General features: G+C 44.4%; 1 protein-coding gene across 2 annotated transcripts in view; it reads right to left on the reverse strand.

Annotated features, from left to right (window-relative positions):
- Nucleotides 1-14,150, reverse strand: part of ift74 (intraflagellar transport 74) — a 176,758-nt gene that overhangs the window by 70,038 nt on the left and 92,570 nt on the right. For both annotated transcript variants that reach the window (XM_070886712.1, XM_070886720.1), the window contains exons 10-12: nt 12,350-12,493; nt 9,998-10,038; nt 9,567-9,646 (exon numbers count right to left, since the gene is read on the reverse strand). In XM_070886712.1, the coding sequence (XP_070742813.1) occupies nt 9,567-9,646; nt 9,998-10,038; nt 12,350-12,493 (265 nt within the window). The remainder of the gene's footprint in view (nt 1-9,566; nt 9,647-9,997; nt 10,039-12,349; nt 12,494-14,150) is intronic.

Below are 14,150 nucleotides of genomic sequence, written 5' to 3' on the forward strand. Positions count from 1 at the left end.
TCACACTTTCCAACATTATACTCCATCTGCCAAATTTTTGCCCACTCACTTAGCCTGTCTATATCCTTTTGCAGATTTTTTGTGTCCTCCTCACACATTGCTTTTCCTCCCATCTTTGTATCGTCAGCACACTTGGCTACGTTACACTCAGTCCCTTCTTCCAAGTCGTTAATGTAGATTGTAAATAGTTGGGGTCCCAGCACTGATCCCTGTGGCACCCCACTAGTTACTGGTTGCCAACCAGAGAATGAACCATTTAACCGACTCTATGTTCTCTATTAGTTTGTTGCTGCTCCTCCAAGATCAACCTCTTTGTCGATGGCCCGAGGTTCAGCATCTGCATCCAGCTGAGCAGAGCTTGGAGTGTCCTAAATCGACCCGCGAGGACTCTCCATTGTCTCCACCATCTGCTCTTGCTTGCTTGTAATGTCTGAGACACCAGACGACAACACTACTCTATTTCTTGCAGGACTATCGATGTGTGTGTATCTGCACCGGTTCTGGATACGCATGGGTCTGATGATGGTACACCCTCACAGAATGGAGCTTCCTCCGAGTTGTCTTCCTCCTCCAGCTGGACAGTGCGGGGGGGGGGGGGGATTAGGGGAACAGGAGGCACTTGATGGACCTATGGGAAAGTAAAGACATGAATTAGACCTCTTATGATAAGAATGTGTAACGTTACCATTATGCACATGATATTTCACTGGCTGCTTACATCAGTCACCATGAGAGACTATTGTATGCCATGTGGGATATTTAATTCTGTCACCAGGTTGCTGGGAGGTCCCCCTCGCTCTGTGTCCCACCACCAGCAGCTCTGTCACTCCACTTATTTTGAGGGCTTCTCCTATGCTGGCGTCAAATTTGTATATATTGGAGGCCACCTCCGGTTCACTCTCTCTCCTGTTCTGGCCTGTCTTCTCCTGCAAGAAGGGAAAGAAGAGAACTTTGAGTGAGAGTGATGGAATGAGTGTAAGGGTGTATGGGCTACATCTGTAGAGGGGACTATAGGGAGTGGCATGACATTGCCAAATGGCCTCCTTCTGTGGCGTTACTTTGTAGGATTGCATTTGACTGAGGGCGAGTGTCAATGGGGATGCGAGTAGGTGCGTGGACAGTGAGGGATGGGTGCACCTGCAAGGTAGGTTGGTGTGAGGAGTGACGTACAGGAGCAGGCTTGGGAAGTCAGAGTGGTGGGGTTGGGTGACATGCACATCAAGATGTAGTTGAATGTGGCATTGTACTCACCTTTCCTCATGAGATAATTTAATCCCCACCGGCATTGAATCCAGGAACGGCTAACAACACCCCTATTCCTCATTTCTTGGGTGATCTCCAGCCATGCCCTCTTGGTTTCTTTGGCTGCTCTTTTCCTGCCACTGCCAGGGAATAATACTTTCCTATGTGCTTTGACTCCCTGAATCAGGACTTCCAGGGAGGCATCTGAGAACCTGGGCGCAGCCTTCTGTCGCTGTGACTCCAAGTTTGCTTGCACCCACACAAATCTCTGCAATATAAACCAATAGCCACCTCTCTCAACCACCTTTATGCCTCCTCCAACAACCTTCAACTGGGATGTGTGCAAGGCTCCTTTAAATATCCGAGCTGAAAGCGAGTCATCAGTACATCATCAAATCCACTCCATTTAATTGGTCAGGAAACCCACATGACTGTTCCAATTGATGTAATTGAGTTAAACGCGCAGTGCAGAATGTACTGTTGAAAACTTTGGGATGGCGACCTGCTCCATGGCTCGCACGCACCCGACCCGACTCCAAGGTAAAGATTCCGGCCCCTTCTTCTCTAAGGATTTATAACCATGCATTTATTAAGACTATATATACCCCTCACCAGGGTTGTTAATGATAGTGAAACTTAGTTCGATTGTGACAATGATTCCTTCCTACAGCATAAGGGAATACTATACCTCAATCATACAAGACTGGAGAAGGGTAAAAGGAACCCGTATGCTGTGCTGTATAAAATACAGGTCTACTTTAGACTTTAAGGCCTGGATTTTCCTCCAGCGGTCAGGCTGGACTTCTACCTGTTAGATGATGACCCTGGCTCATTTTTCTGGGTTGGGGTCAACTATATAAACTGCACAGGTTCTCAATGGGATCTCGGCTGTGCAGAAGGAACTTGCTACTGCTAAGGTGGAAAATTCTGTGATGTAGCACCAAAAAGGGATGAAGATTATGCTTAAGGGGACAGAAGCCACTAAAATAAAATGCAGCAAAATTTGGCAGTAGCCTTGATAAAGCAACTTGCTGTTAGTATCATATGGGAGGCACAGAAGTGGCCATTTCTTCCCTGCCAGCCATTCCTCCTGCATCCCCCTGCCACATTTCAAAATGTGAGGTAATGCATTAGGGGAGGGCTAACAAGGCAAGGGAATGCACATTAAATGGTAGGACACTGAGAAGTGTAGAGGAACAGAGGGACCTTGGGAGTCCACAGATCCCTGAAGGTAGCAGGCCAGGTAGATAAGGTGATTAAGAAGGCATATGGAATACTTGCTTTTATTAGTCGAGGCAAGGAGATTATGCTCAAACTGTATAAAACACTTGTTAGGCTGCAGCTGAAGTACTGTGTGCAGTTCTGGTCACCACATTACAGGAAAGATGTGATTGCACTGGAAAGAGTGCAGAGGAGATTTACAAGAATGTTGCCTGGACTGGAGAATTTTGGCTATGAGGAAAGACTAGAGATGCTGGGTCTGTTTTCTTTGGAACAGAGGAGGCTGAGGGGAGACCTGATTGCGGTGTATAAAATTATGAGGGGCCTGAATAGAGTGGATAGGAAGGACCTATTTCCCTTGGCGGAGGGGGTCAAGAACCAGGGGGCATAGATTTAAAGTAATTAGGGGGAGGTTTAGAGGAGCTGTGAGGGGAAATTTCTTCACCCAGAGGGTGGTGGGGATCTGGAACTCACTGCCTGAAAGGGTGGTTGAGGCAGAAAGCCTCACCACATTTAAAAAGTACTTGGATGTGCACTTGAAGTGCCGTAACCTACAAGGCTATGGACCAACAGCTAGAAAGTGGGATTAGGCTAGATAGCTCTTTGTCGGCCGGCATGAACATAATGGGCCAACTGGCCTCCTTCCGTGCTGTAAATTTCTATGATTCTCCCTACCAGCTCCTTTCTTGAATTCTTATATGGCTTTTGAGGGGCAGTAAGTGAGGGAGATTGGCTGGAATTCCAAGCTTGCACCCCATTATAATTTAAATATGGCAATGCAGTCAAAGGACATCCCTAGTCCGTTTGCCGAGCAAGATTCCAGGCCTGAATGCATGTTTTTATTTCGATCATGCCTCATAGCATTCTCTTTCTAAGGAAGACAACCTGTTCCCAGGCCTTTGCCAAACACACTCTTAACAGCTACATGCTGGGAGATGAACAAGAGCAGCTAGAGGTTAATCCTCAGGAATTTGTTACTTCCTTTGGGGGAAACACCTGGTCTTTGTTCCTTTCTAGATGGCACATCTGTGACAGAGAGCTCATTGCCTGAGAAATTGCAAGGGAAAATTTGCATCCAGCCTTTAATTTCAATGCTACAATGGAGGTCCAGCGTACTTATTGTATTGTATTAAAATTTAAAGTGCACATTTCAGAAAGTTGTGATCAAGCAAGATATGGTAGATTATCTATCCTGGATATAGTTTTTCCTTATTCTTCAACTTAAATTCAACCTCCACATAAAGTAGGGATACTATCTTGTCATTCACCATTCAAAATCACGTGATAGCCACTAAGTAAAAGGTTCTAGAGCCCACAAGAATGCTGAGCCTCAAATGGTTCTGAAAATACTTTGCTGAGGACAAAACTAAGTTACCAATAAGGGACAATTGTAAAAATGGAAATGGAATAACTTTACAAGTACTTGCATAATGGGTGTTGCCCTGCCACCATACCAATGGGCCGTGACCAAATGTGGTGAGGGTTCATATCCCAGCACAGTCAATGAATTGCTTTCATTTAGCACCATAAGCTTTCCAGGTTATAGGAATGGTAGCATAGTGGTTATGTTGCTGGACTAGTAATACAGAGGCCTGGACTAATGAACCAGAGATGGCAGCTGGGGAATTTAAATCCAGTTAATTAAATAAATCTGGAATAAAAAGCTTGTACAAATATCAGTAATGGTAAGCATGAAACTATTGGATTGTCGTAAAAACTAATCAGGTTCACTAATGTCCTCTAGGGAAAGAAATCTGCCATCCTTACCTGGTCTGGCCATCACCAAGAGTGGCTCGGTCGCATCACTACTGACCGACCTGGACGAGTCCTGAAGGACAAAGCTGCCAGACTGGGCCTGCGGCAGGTGGTGAGAGAACCAACACGAGGGAAAACCTACTTGACCTCGTCCTCACCAATCTACATGTCGCAGATGCATCTGTCCATGACAGCATTGATAGCAGTGATCAGCGCACAATCATTGTGGAGACAAAGTCCCGTCTCCACACTGAGGACACCCTCCATCGTGTTGTATGGCACTACCACTGTGCTAAATGGGAAAGATTCAGAACAGGTCTAGTAGCTCAAACTGGGCATCCATGTGGTGCCATCAGCAGCAGCAGAATTGTATTCCACCATAATCGTAACCTCATGGCCCGGCATATCCCTGACCCTACCATTATCATCAAGCCAAGGGACCAACCCTGGTTCAATAAGGAGTGCAGAAGAGCATGCAAGGAGCATCACCAGGTATACCTAAAAATGAGGTGCCAACCTGGGGAAGCTGCAACACGAGACTACATGCATGCTAAACAGCAGAAGCAGCATGCTATCGATAGGGCTAAGCGATCCTAAAATCAATGGATCAGATCAAAGCTCTGCTGTCCTGCCACATCCAGTCGTGAATGGTGGTGGACCATTAAACAAGTAGTGGGAGGAGGAGGAGGAGCCCAGCACGTGAGTGCAAAAGACAAGGCGTTTGCAACCAACTTCAGCCAGAAGTGCCGAGTGGATGATCCATATCAGATTTCCTCGAGGTCACCAACATCACAGAAGCCAATCTTCAGCCAATTCGATTCACGCCATGCGATATCAAGAAATGGCTGAGCGCACTGGATACAGCAAAGGCCATGGGCCCCGACAACATCCTGGCTGTCGTGCTGAAGACTTGTGCTCCAGAATTAGCTGTGCCTCTAGCCAAGCTGTTTCAGTATAATTACAACACAGGCATCGATCCGACAATGTGGAAAACTGCCCAGGTATGTCCTATCTACAAAAAGCAGGACAAATCCAATCTGGCCAATTACCACCCCATCAGTCTACTCTCAATTATCAGCAAAGTGATGGAAGGTGTCGTCGACAGTGCTATCAAGCAGCACTTACTCACCAATAGCCTGCTCACCGATGCTCATTCTGGGTTCTGCCAGGACCACGCAGCTCCAGACCTCATTAGTGCCTTGGCCCAAACATGGACAAAAGAATAGGTAAGGTGAAAGTGACTGTCCTTGACATCAAGGCAGTATTTGACAGAGTGTGGAATCAAGGAGCCCTAGTAAAATTGAAGTCAATGGGAATCAGTGGAAAGACTCTCCACGGGCTAGAGTCATAACTAGCAAAAAGGAAGATAGTTGTGGTTATTGGAGGTCAATCATCACAGCCCCAGGACGTCGCTGCAGGAGTTCCTCAGGACAGTGTCCTAGGCCTAACCATCATCAGCTGCTTCATCAATGACCTTCCCTCCATCATAGGGTCCAAAGTGGGGATGTTCGCTGATGACTGCACAGTGTTCAGTGTCAGTCGCCACCCTCAGATAATGAAGCAGTCCATGCCCATATGCAGCAAGACTTGAACGACATTCAGGCTTGGGCTGATAAGGGGCAAGTAACATTTGTGCCAAGCAATGACTATCTCCAATAAGGAATGCCTAACACCGCTCCTTGACATTCAATGAGATTACCATTGCCGAATCACTCACCATCAACATCCTGGGGGTCACCATTGACCAGAAACTTAACAGGATCAGCCGCATAAATACTATGGCAAGAAGAGAAGATCAGAGGCTGGGTATTCTGCAGCGCGTATCTCACTTCCCGACTCTCCAAAGCCTTTCCACCATCTACAAGGCACAAGTCAGGAGTGTGATGGAATACTCACCACTTGCCTGGATGAGTGCAGCTTCAACAACTCAAGAAGCTCGACAACATCCAGGACAAAGCAGCCCGTTTGATTGGCACCCCATCCACCACCTTCAACATTCACTCCCTCCATCACCGGCGCACCGTGGCTGCAGTGTGTACCATTTATAGGATGCACTGTAGCAACTTGCCAAGGCTTCTTCAGCAGCACTTCCCAAACCTGGGACCTCTACCAGCTAGAAAGACAAGGGCAGCAAGTTTCCCTCCAAACTACACACCATCCTGACATGGAAATATATCGCTGTACCTTGATCGTGGCTGGGTCAAAATTCTGGAACTCCCTCTGTAACAGCACTGTGGGAGTACCTTCACCACATGGACTGCAGCACTTCAAGGCGGTGGCTTATCACCACCTTCTCAAGGGCAATTACGGGTGGGCAATAAATGCTGGCTTTGCCAGCAATGTCCACATCCCATGAACGAATAACCAAAAAAAGGTAGAGATCTTCTACATGTCAGCTACAGGAAGTCTAACTTCTATAAGCTGGACTTTTCAAGGGTCTTGTTGTCAGTTGTAAGCTATGGGGGTTTCTATGTCAGGTCTGACAGTCAATCTGAATCAGCAAGTTCTTCTGTAAGGATTGTGATGAGTCAGATGGCACTGGGAGCAAGAAGGTCAAGTAACAAACCTTCAATGACCGGATATGGTGTCATGCGGATGATTATCTTTACTTCCTTCCAAATCATATGAAGCATTCATAGCAACAGAAGGAGAAGAGGAATTGCATACAGGAACCTCTTCCTTCAAGGAAAACAACCCACTCAGAGCCACTGCTATGTTGTCTGAAATCCTGGGACAAAACTAACACGCTTCTTTTGAAAGGTAGCCATGAAGTCTGTTTCCATTTAAAAAAAGAAAACAAAGTTTCACCAACTTGGATCTTGGAAACCGAACTATAAACATAGAAGAAATTTTAAATGCTTTCAAATACAAAAAGGTAGCTATAACACAGTGAACAGTTTAAGAATAAGTAACTGACAGAAAAAAAAATTTCTCAAAGAAATGAGCAGCAGATGCTGCTAACAATAGTGGAAAAAGTGCATCAGTGTGAGGCTATATTTAAACTACAAGAAGGGAAAAACAACTGACCTCTAAAGGCAGGAATTTCTTAAAGTATCACAAAGAGAGGTATCCCAAGGTGACTTTACCCTAGTACATCCCAAGCAACATCCTATTTTATGTGCAGGTTTAACAAAATGAATTTATATATTTAATAGGAACTGATTTCATAGAAATTAATAAGAGAACTCTACAAGTGGGTTGTTATATCTTATTAAGATTATCTTATCTACTGCTTATTCAATATCTCCCAACTGTAGTACAGTTTCACTATGAAATTTCATTTTTGCTGCTAGACCACATAGTGTACTGCAGATATAAAATATTGAAATTATATAAACTTTACAATGGGGAAAATTGGATATAAAAACAATTCTCATATAGAAGTTCAACTTGTGCAGAAGCTACATAAGACAATCATCCTTCAGTTTGTGGAACACAACTCACTGCTACTGGCAGCTGAGATTTATTTTAAAAAGGTATAGAAGAGGAAATTAATGCAATTCTATATTAAAGCACATTACATGAATATAGGCTGACAGAGGAGCGAGAGAAGAAACAACAAAATCTAAACAATATCACCATGTAATAACTATGACTAGATATCCCGAAGATGATCTTGTAAATAAATGCATTACTACCATGCTTGCTAGAGTGAGTCTGTAGGAAGCCACTTTCCAAAAGAGATGAGCAAAAACCTACTAACTTGCACCGAATAGTCATCCTTGAAACTCTCAATACAATAGTGTAAAATAAGTTTCTATGGGCCCAAGTTTCGGTTGTCCCGCAGAACAGCGCACCTCCGAGAGGCCCGCCTATTTTGTAGAATAAAAAATGCGCCGAAAACTTACCTCGCAATTCTCGGTGTTCAGCAGACCTGTTTAGCAGTCGGCACAGCGCAGCACAAGCAGGTGGGGGCGGAGCTACAGCCCTGCGCCGAAAAGAGTGCCAGCAGCTGCTCGCGGCGCAGTGGAGTCTGCGCGCGTGCGCAGTAGCTCCTGGCTCTCCCAGTGCGTCCTGTCTCACGGCGACCTTATCCCTGGCCGAAGGGACGTCGCGACCCTATCCCAGGCCAGGTGGCCTGCCTGCCTCACCGTCCCTTGCCTCGTCTTGTCGCCACTGCCCTTACCTCCTCCGCAGCGTGGCCCGTCTGACCAGCAGCTCTTCGGCAGCGGGCCCCGCCCGAACTACTCCCCGGTGGCGGGCTCCGCCCGAACTCCTCCTCGGAGGCGGGACCCGTCCAACCAGCAGCTCTTTGGCGGAAGGGACCGCCCAAACTCCTCCCCGGTGGCAGACCCGCCCGAGCTACTCCCCGGTGGCAGGCCCGCCCAAACTACTCCCTGGTGGCGGGTCTCGTCCGAACACCTCCTCGGCGGCGGGGCCCGCCCGACCAGCAGCTCTTCGGCGGCGGGGCCTGCCCGAACTCCTTCCCGGAGGCGGGGCCCGCCCAAACTACTACCCAGTGGCGGACCCCGCCCGAACTCCTCCTTGGTGGTGTGGCCTGCCCGACCAGCAGCTCTTCGGCGGCGGGGCCAGCCCAAACTACTCCCCGGTGGCGGGCCCGCCCAACCACTCCGCAGTGGCGGTCCCCGCCCGAACTCCTCGGTGGCGGGGCCCACCCAACCAGCAGCTCTTCTGTGGCGGGTCCGCCCGAACTCCTCCCTGGTGGCGGGCCCCGCCTGACCAGCAGCTCTTCGGCGGCGGAACCCGCTCGAACTCCTCCCTGGTGGCAGGCCCCAGCCGACCTGCTTTCCAGTGGCGGGCCCCACCCGAACACTTCCTCGGCAGCGGGGCCCGCCTGACCAGCTCTTCGGCAGGCTATTAGAGGGCTCCCAGTGCTCCCGAACGGATAGGTGCCGCAGTCGGTGAGTAGAAATGTTTAATTTTTTGATTGATTGATTGATTTATTGGTTGATCTTTTGATTTATTTATCATTTATTAGTGATGATGGCTCTTTGTTGGTAAAAGTGAAGTGTTTAAGGCTTTGGAAAATCCCCTAACTTCCCTCCGCCTCCATCTCTGGCTACCTGCGCCTAATTCTAAAGTGTACGCAAGGTTTTTCTGAGCGTACAAAAGTTGACACTTACTCCGTTCTAAGTTAGTTTGGAGTAACCTTTCACTGTCTAAACTTGCAAAACAGGCGTAAGTGGCTGATAACACCCCTTTTTGAAAAAAAACTGAACTAAAACAAAACTAAACTAACTCACTAGAACTGGAGCAAACTAAATGCTGAGAATTGCGATTTCTAAGATACTCCAAACTAAACTAGTTGCTCCAAAAAAATAGGAGCAACTCCAGCCGAAACTTGGGCCCTATGATTTTATGACTCTAGTTGGATATAGGCAACCTACCTTGATGCTCCTCCAGATCCATGTCAAGATGCCGAATCTCCTCAGTTACCTGGTTAATTTTCTCCCTCATCTCAGTAAGTCTATAATTAAATATTCACGGTCAACATTTGTGTTTTAGACTTTTCATTACCATAAATATCAATGACAAATTATTATTGGACTGAAGCTGAAATGTTGTCAGGCTGAAAACTACATAAAATGAAGTTCTATCCTAAAATATGACGATTATGGATGAACCAAAGCTGATTTTCTCTTTAATTTCACGCAATACATTTTATTCATTTTTTTATAAACATAACCCTTTCAGCAAACCATCAAGAATATTATCTCTCAAAAATAAATGAACACTAAAATTAAATACAGGTACATAGCAAAGTACAAACTCATTATTTATTATCTCAAATAATTTTATTGTAAAGATGCTTTCTTACTGTCTTTCCATGCTTGCTATTTCCTGGTTATCTTCTTTAACCTGTTAAAACAAAAGAACAATGCAGTTTTATAAATGTAGGAGCCTCTTAATGGAAACAGCTTCATAGCAAGTATTTTTTATTTGATTGTCCATATTGCACATTTTTAAAAGCACATCTACAGAGCTTTAAAAATATTGAATAGATTGAATAGATGAATAGATTAAAGCATACAAAGGTAGTGTTGCCAGATATCTCATGAAGGATGATTGAGAGGAGCATATGAAGAGTTGGAACCAAGGTATGCTCCAGCAAGTGATAGTTAACTCTGTGTTAAAAATGTCCGCATACAAGAAATAAAGTTACAGGTGACAACACTATCTGGAACAGAGCTCCATAGGAAGGAGAAGCAGGTGGTGAAGATTTGACACTACATTCTTTGAGAAATTTTTGGATTGATAAAGAACACTGAAGTGGAACAGCTTGTGTTCTTGGAGGACTGGTGCTACCGTAGTTATAGTCGTGTAGTAGTCTGACAGATTGGCCACAGCTGTTTGGTCTTGATGTGGTTTATATTGTACGAAGAAGCAAGAAACTGGTACAATGTTCTATTACTGGGTATATACAGATCAAGAAGTAGCACCAAGACATCTGGAGAATTTTCATTCTTTTATCAGCTTCTTTAAACCACCTTTGTCATTGATGTGTCCCAGCATAGATCAGATATAATTACTAAGCCAATATTTGCATGTAAGCAACAGTATGGGCCATTTTTCTCAACAATCAGTCTTCTTAAAGCTGAAAATGACATCCCATTTATCTACCTATTATTTAATTTATAGATTTTCAAACTAGGGTTCTTGGGTCCTAGGAAATCCACAAGGGAATCCGGTAAGACTTTTGCCCATCTGTAAACAAGTAGCAAGTTATTAACATACAGCAATTGAATTAAGAATGATTTTACTGTTCCATTCGGCCAACTGGCATCTTTTGGAAGTTGGAATAAGAGATTTCCATAAGACTGACTCAACAAGTTTCATGGGACTATTATAGGTCATGGCAGATGTTGTTAAATCTACCCAGCTAATGCTTTCTATATATGAAAAAAAATGCATCTTATTAGCTAAGACCACATTATGTGGATAAAAAAAACAACAAAAATTGTCAACTAATACATTTGTTCAATCTTGCTACGAGCTAGTATTGTAGCAGAGCGGTGAAATTGTGCTGATAAATATAAAGGCTCAAAGCTCATCAGTCTCTACAGTACGGCAGTTTTACATTTGGAAAATGCAGGAATCAATCTATGCTCAACCAAACATTCTCAGTAATTGGGGATCACTGTATCTGTGCACTGTCAATCAAATGCTTTCATATTTGACGCACGTTTCCCTATCCCATCCTCCCCCTGGAGAGTTCTCCTCAGTGTCCTGGCCAATATTTATTCCTCAACCCACAGCACAAAAACAGATTATCTGGTCATTATCACATTGCTGTTTGTGGGAGCTTGCTGTGTGTAAATTGTCTGCCACACTTCCTACATTACAACAGTGACTATACTTCAAAAATACTTCATCGGCTGTAAAGTGCTTTGGAACGTTCTGAGGTCATGAAAGGCACTACATAAATGCAATTCTTTCTTCTTTCCATTTGATATTTACCACTGATACACTCCTTCCTTCAAGCTAGATGGCTTGGGTAGTTTGCAACTCTATGATTGGCCAACAGGAAATATGCTTAAGCAGGGTGTGACTGATTTGGATAATGTTTCCTACCCACCCTTGTACAAATGGAATGCTGTGGGACCACAAGGTGTTTTGCCTATTAGCAAAGCCAAAACATTGCAAACCTCATTTAATGAGCACAATAGAGTTTAAATCACAGCCAAGGCTGGGTCTCAAATCCAGTTCCTTTAGTAACTGTTCTATAATAACCATTGCACCCATCAGGAACTGAATATTTTATGTGCTGATTAAAAAAAAGATCACACTGGAATGTGCGGGTGGCAATACAGGAATTGCTGAGAGACCACCATGAAGCCAATGGGGCAATGTTCACAGCACGAGCAAGAGATGTAGCAAATCAGAAAGTATACCAAATAGGAAATAAACGTATATCACAATAATTGCTTGATATCCAGTTCTGTGAAAGTTGCCAAGCTGAACACAATCAGCTTTTCTGGTACGCCGGAGTGTATTTTAATTTTTTTTTTAATTTATTTTTGGGATGCGCTGCCATTTAATGCCCATCCCTAGTTGCCCCAAGAAGATGGTGGCGCCTTCTTGAATCCCTGCAGTTCTTTGTAGCGGTTTGATACAACCGAGTGGCTTGCAAGGCCACTTCAGGGCGCAGTTAAGAGTCAGGTTTCATCACCTGCTTTAGTAGCCTTTCTCTCTCCTCCTGTGGAGATCCCATACTTTTATCCTCTGCAATCATCTGACTGCGGTGAGATTCGAGCTCATGGAGTTTTTCATACAGCACCACCGCTTCTTGCTTCACCTGGGAGTGAGCAATCTCCTGTGAAAATATAACACAATTTTAACTTTATGCAATATAGTACATGACCCTTTCTCCACATTACACTCTTTCACCTTTAATTTTAATAATGACAGTAAGTGTGAAATTAGAATAGATGCCATGCTTGTCCATGTGTGTGCACAGAAACAAAAAACATTTGGCCATTACATCTGTGATCTGAATAGTTCCTTGATAATATACAATGAAGTTTATTTGTTGAAAAATGGGCTTACTATATCATAATACTAACAATGTGATATCCTATACTTACAGCAATCTATTGCTACCTCACAATGTCATGCCACCTTTGTGCTTGTTGCATAACAGAAACTTTTTTTCTACTTACATTTTGGGAGGTGCAGTAAGTATTCAGTGTCTATTTCATGCAATAACTCAGCAAATCTGAATTAGCCTTTAGCTTGGGTTCTGCTAATGTTTTTAAGCGGTTTAACCTCACTTTGTAGTTGACAAGGTCATCAGAGTTGCAAGATTGAATTACAGTTTGGTAATTCACTGGCAACAGTTTCAGGTTATAGTTAAAACCGTATGCTGTTAGTGCTGTTACATTGAGGTAGGATAATTTTTAGTACTATTCCATTCTGTGGTAAGCCAGTGCTATGCACCACCCCTGGCAAAAAATGTGAATAAACAATCACTTTCCAAGTCAGCACTCTTCGCTACGACAAGCCACTAAAAGATGTGCAAGTGCCCTGAGCTGACACTCTCTTGAAGACAGCTCTTTCCCTGTGAGGAACTGCTGAGTATCTTCTCAGTATTCCACCAGGACAGCACAGTTGGCATCAAGGATTGGCCATGTAAAGGAACTATAACCATAAACATACATCACTATAGGGACCATAAATATAAGATAGCCATTAATAAATACAACAGGGAATTCAGGAGAAATGTCTTTTACCCAGAGTGTGTTTAGAATGTGGAACTCACTACCGCGTGGAGTAGTTGAGGCGAATAGCATAGATGCATTAAAGGGGAAGCTAGACAAGTGCATGGGGGAGAAAGGAATAGGTGGTTATGTTGATGCGGTTAGATGAAGAGGGGTGGGAGGAGGCTCGTGTTCGGCATAAACTCCAGCATGGACCTGTTGTGCCAAAGGGCCTGTTTCTGTGCTGTAAATAAGAACATATGTGAAGAAAAAAGATTAGTGAGGACTAATGTAGGTCCCTTGCAGTCAGAATCAGGTGAATTCATAATGGGGAACAAGGAAATGGCAGACCAATTGAACAAATACTTTGGTTCTGTCTTCACGAAGGAAGACACAAATAACCTCCCGAAAATACTCGAATCAATTATTAAAGATGTAATAGCAGCGCATCTGGAAAGCAGTTGACAGGATCGGTCCAAGTCAGCATGGATTTATGAAAGGAAAATCATGCTTGACAAATCTTCTAGAATTTTTTGAGGATGTAACTAGTAGAGTGGATAAGGGAGAACCAATGGATGTGGTGTATTTGGACTTTCAAAAGACTTTTGACAAAGTCCCACACAAGAGATTAGTGTGCAAAATTAAGGCACATGGGATTGGGGGTAATGTGGATAGAGAACTGGTTGGCAGACAGGAAGCAAAGAGTGGGAATAAACGGGTCCTTTTCAGAATGGCAGGCAGTGACTAGTGGAGTACCGCAAGGTTCAGTGCTGG

The sequence above is a fragment of the Pristiophorus japonicus genome, chromosome 1 (genome assembly GCF_044704955.1).
Source record: "Pristiophorus japonicus isolate sPriJap1 chromosome 1, sPriJap1.hap1, whole genome shotgun sequence".
Classification (NCBI taxonomy): Eukaryota; Metazoa; Chordata; class Chondrichthyes; family Pristiophoridae; genus Pristiophorus; species Pristiophorus japonicus.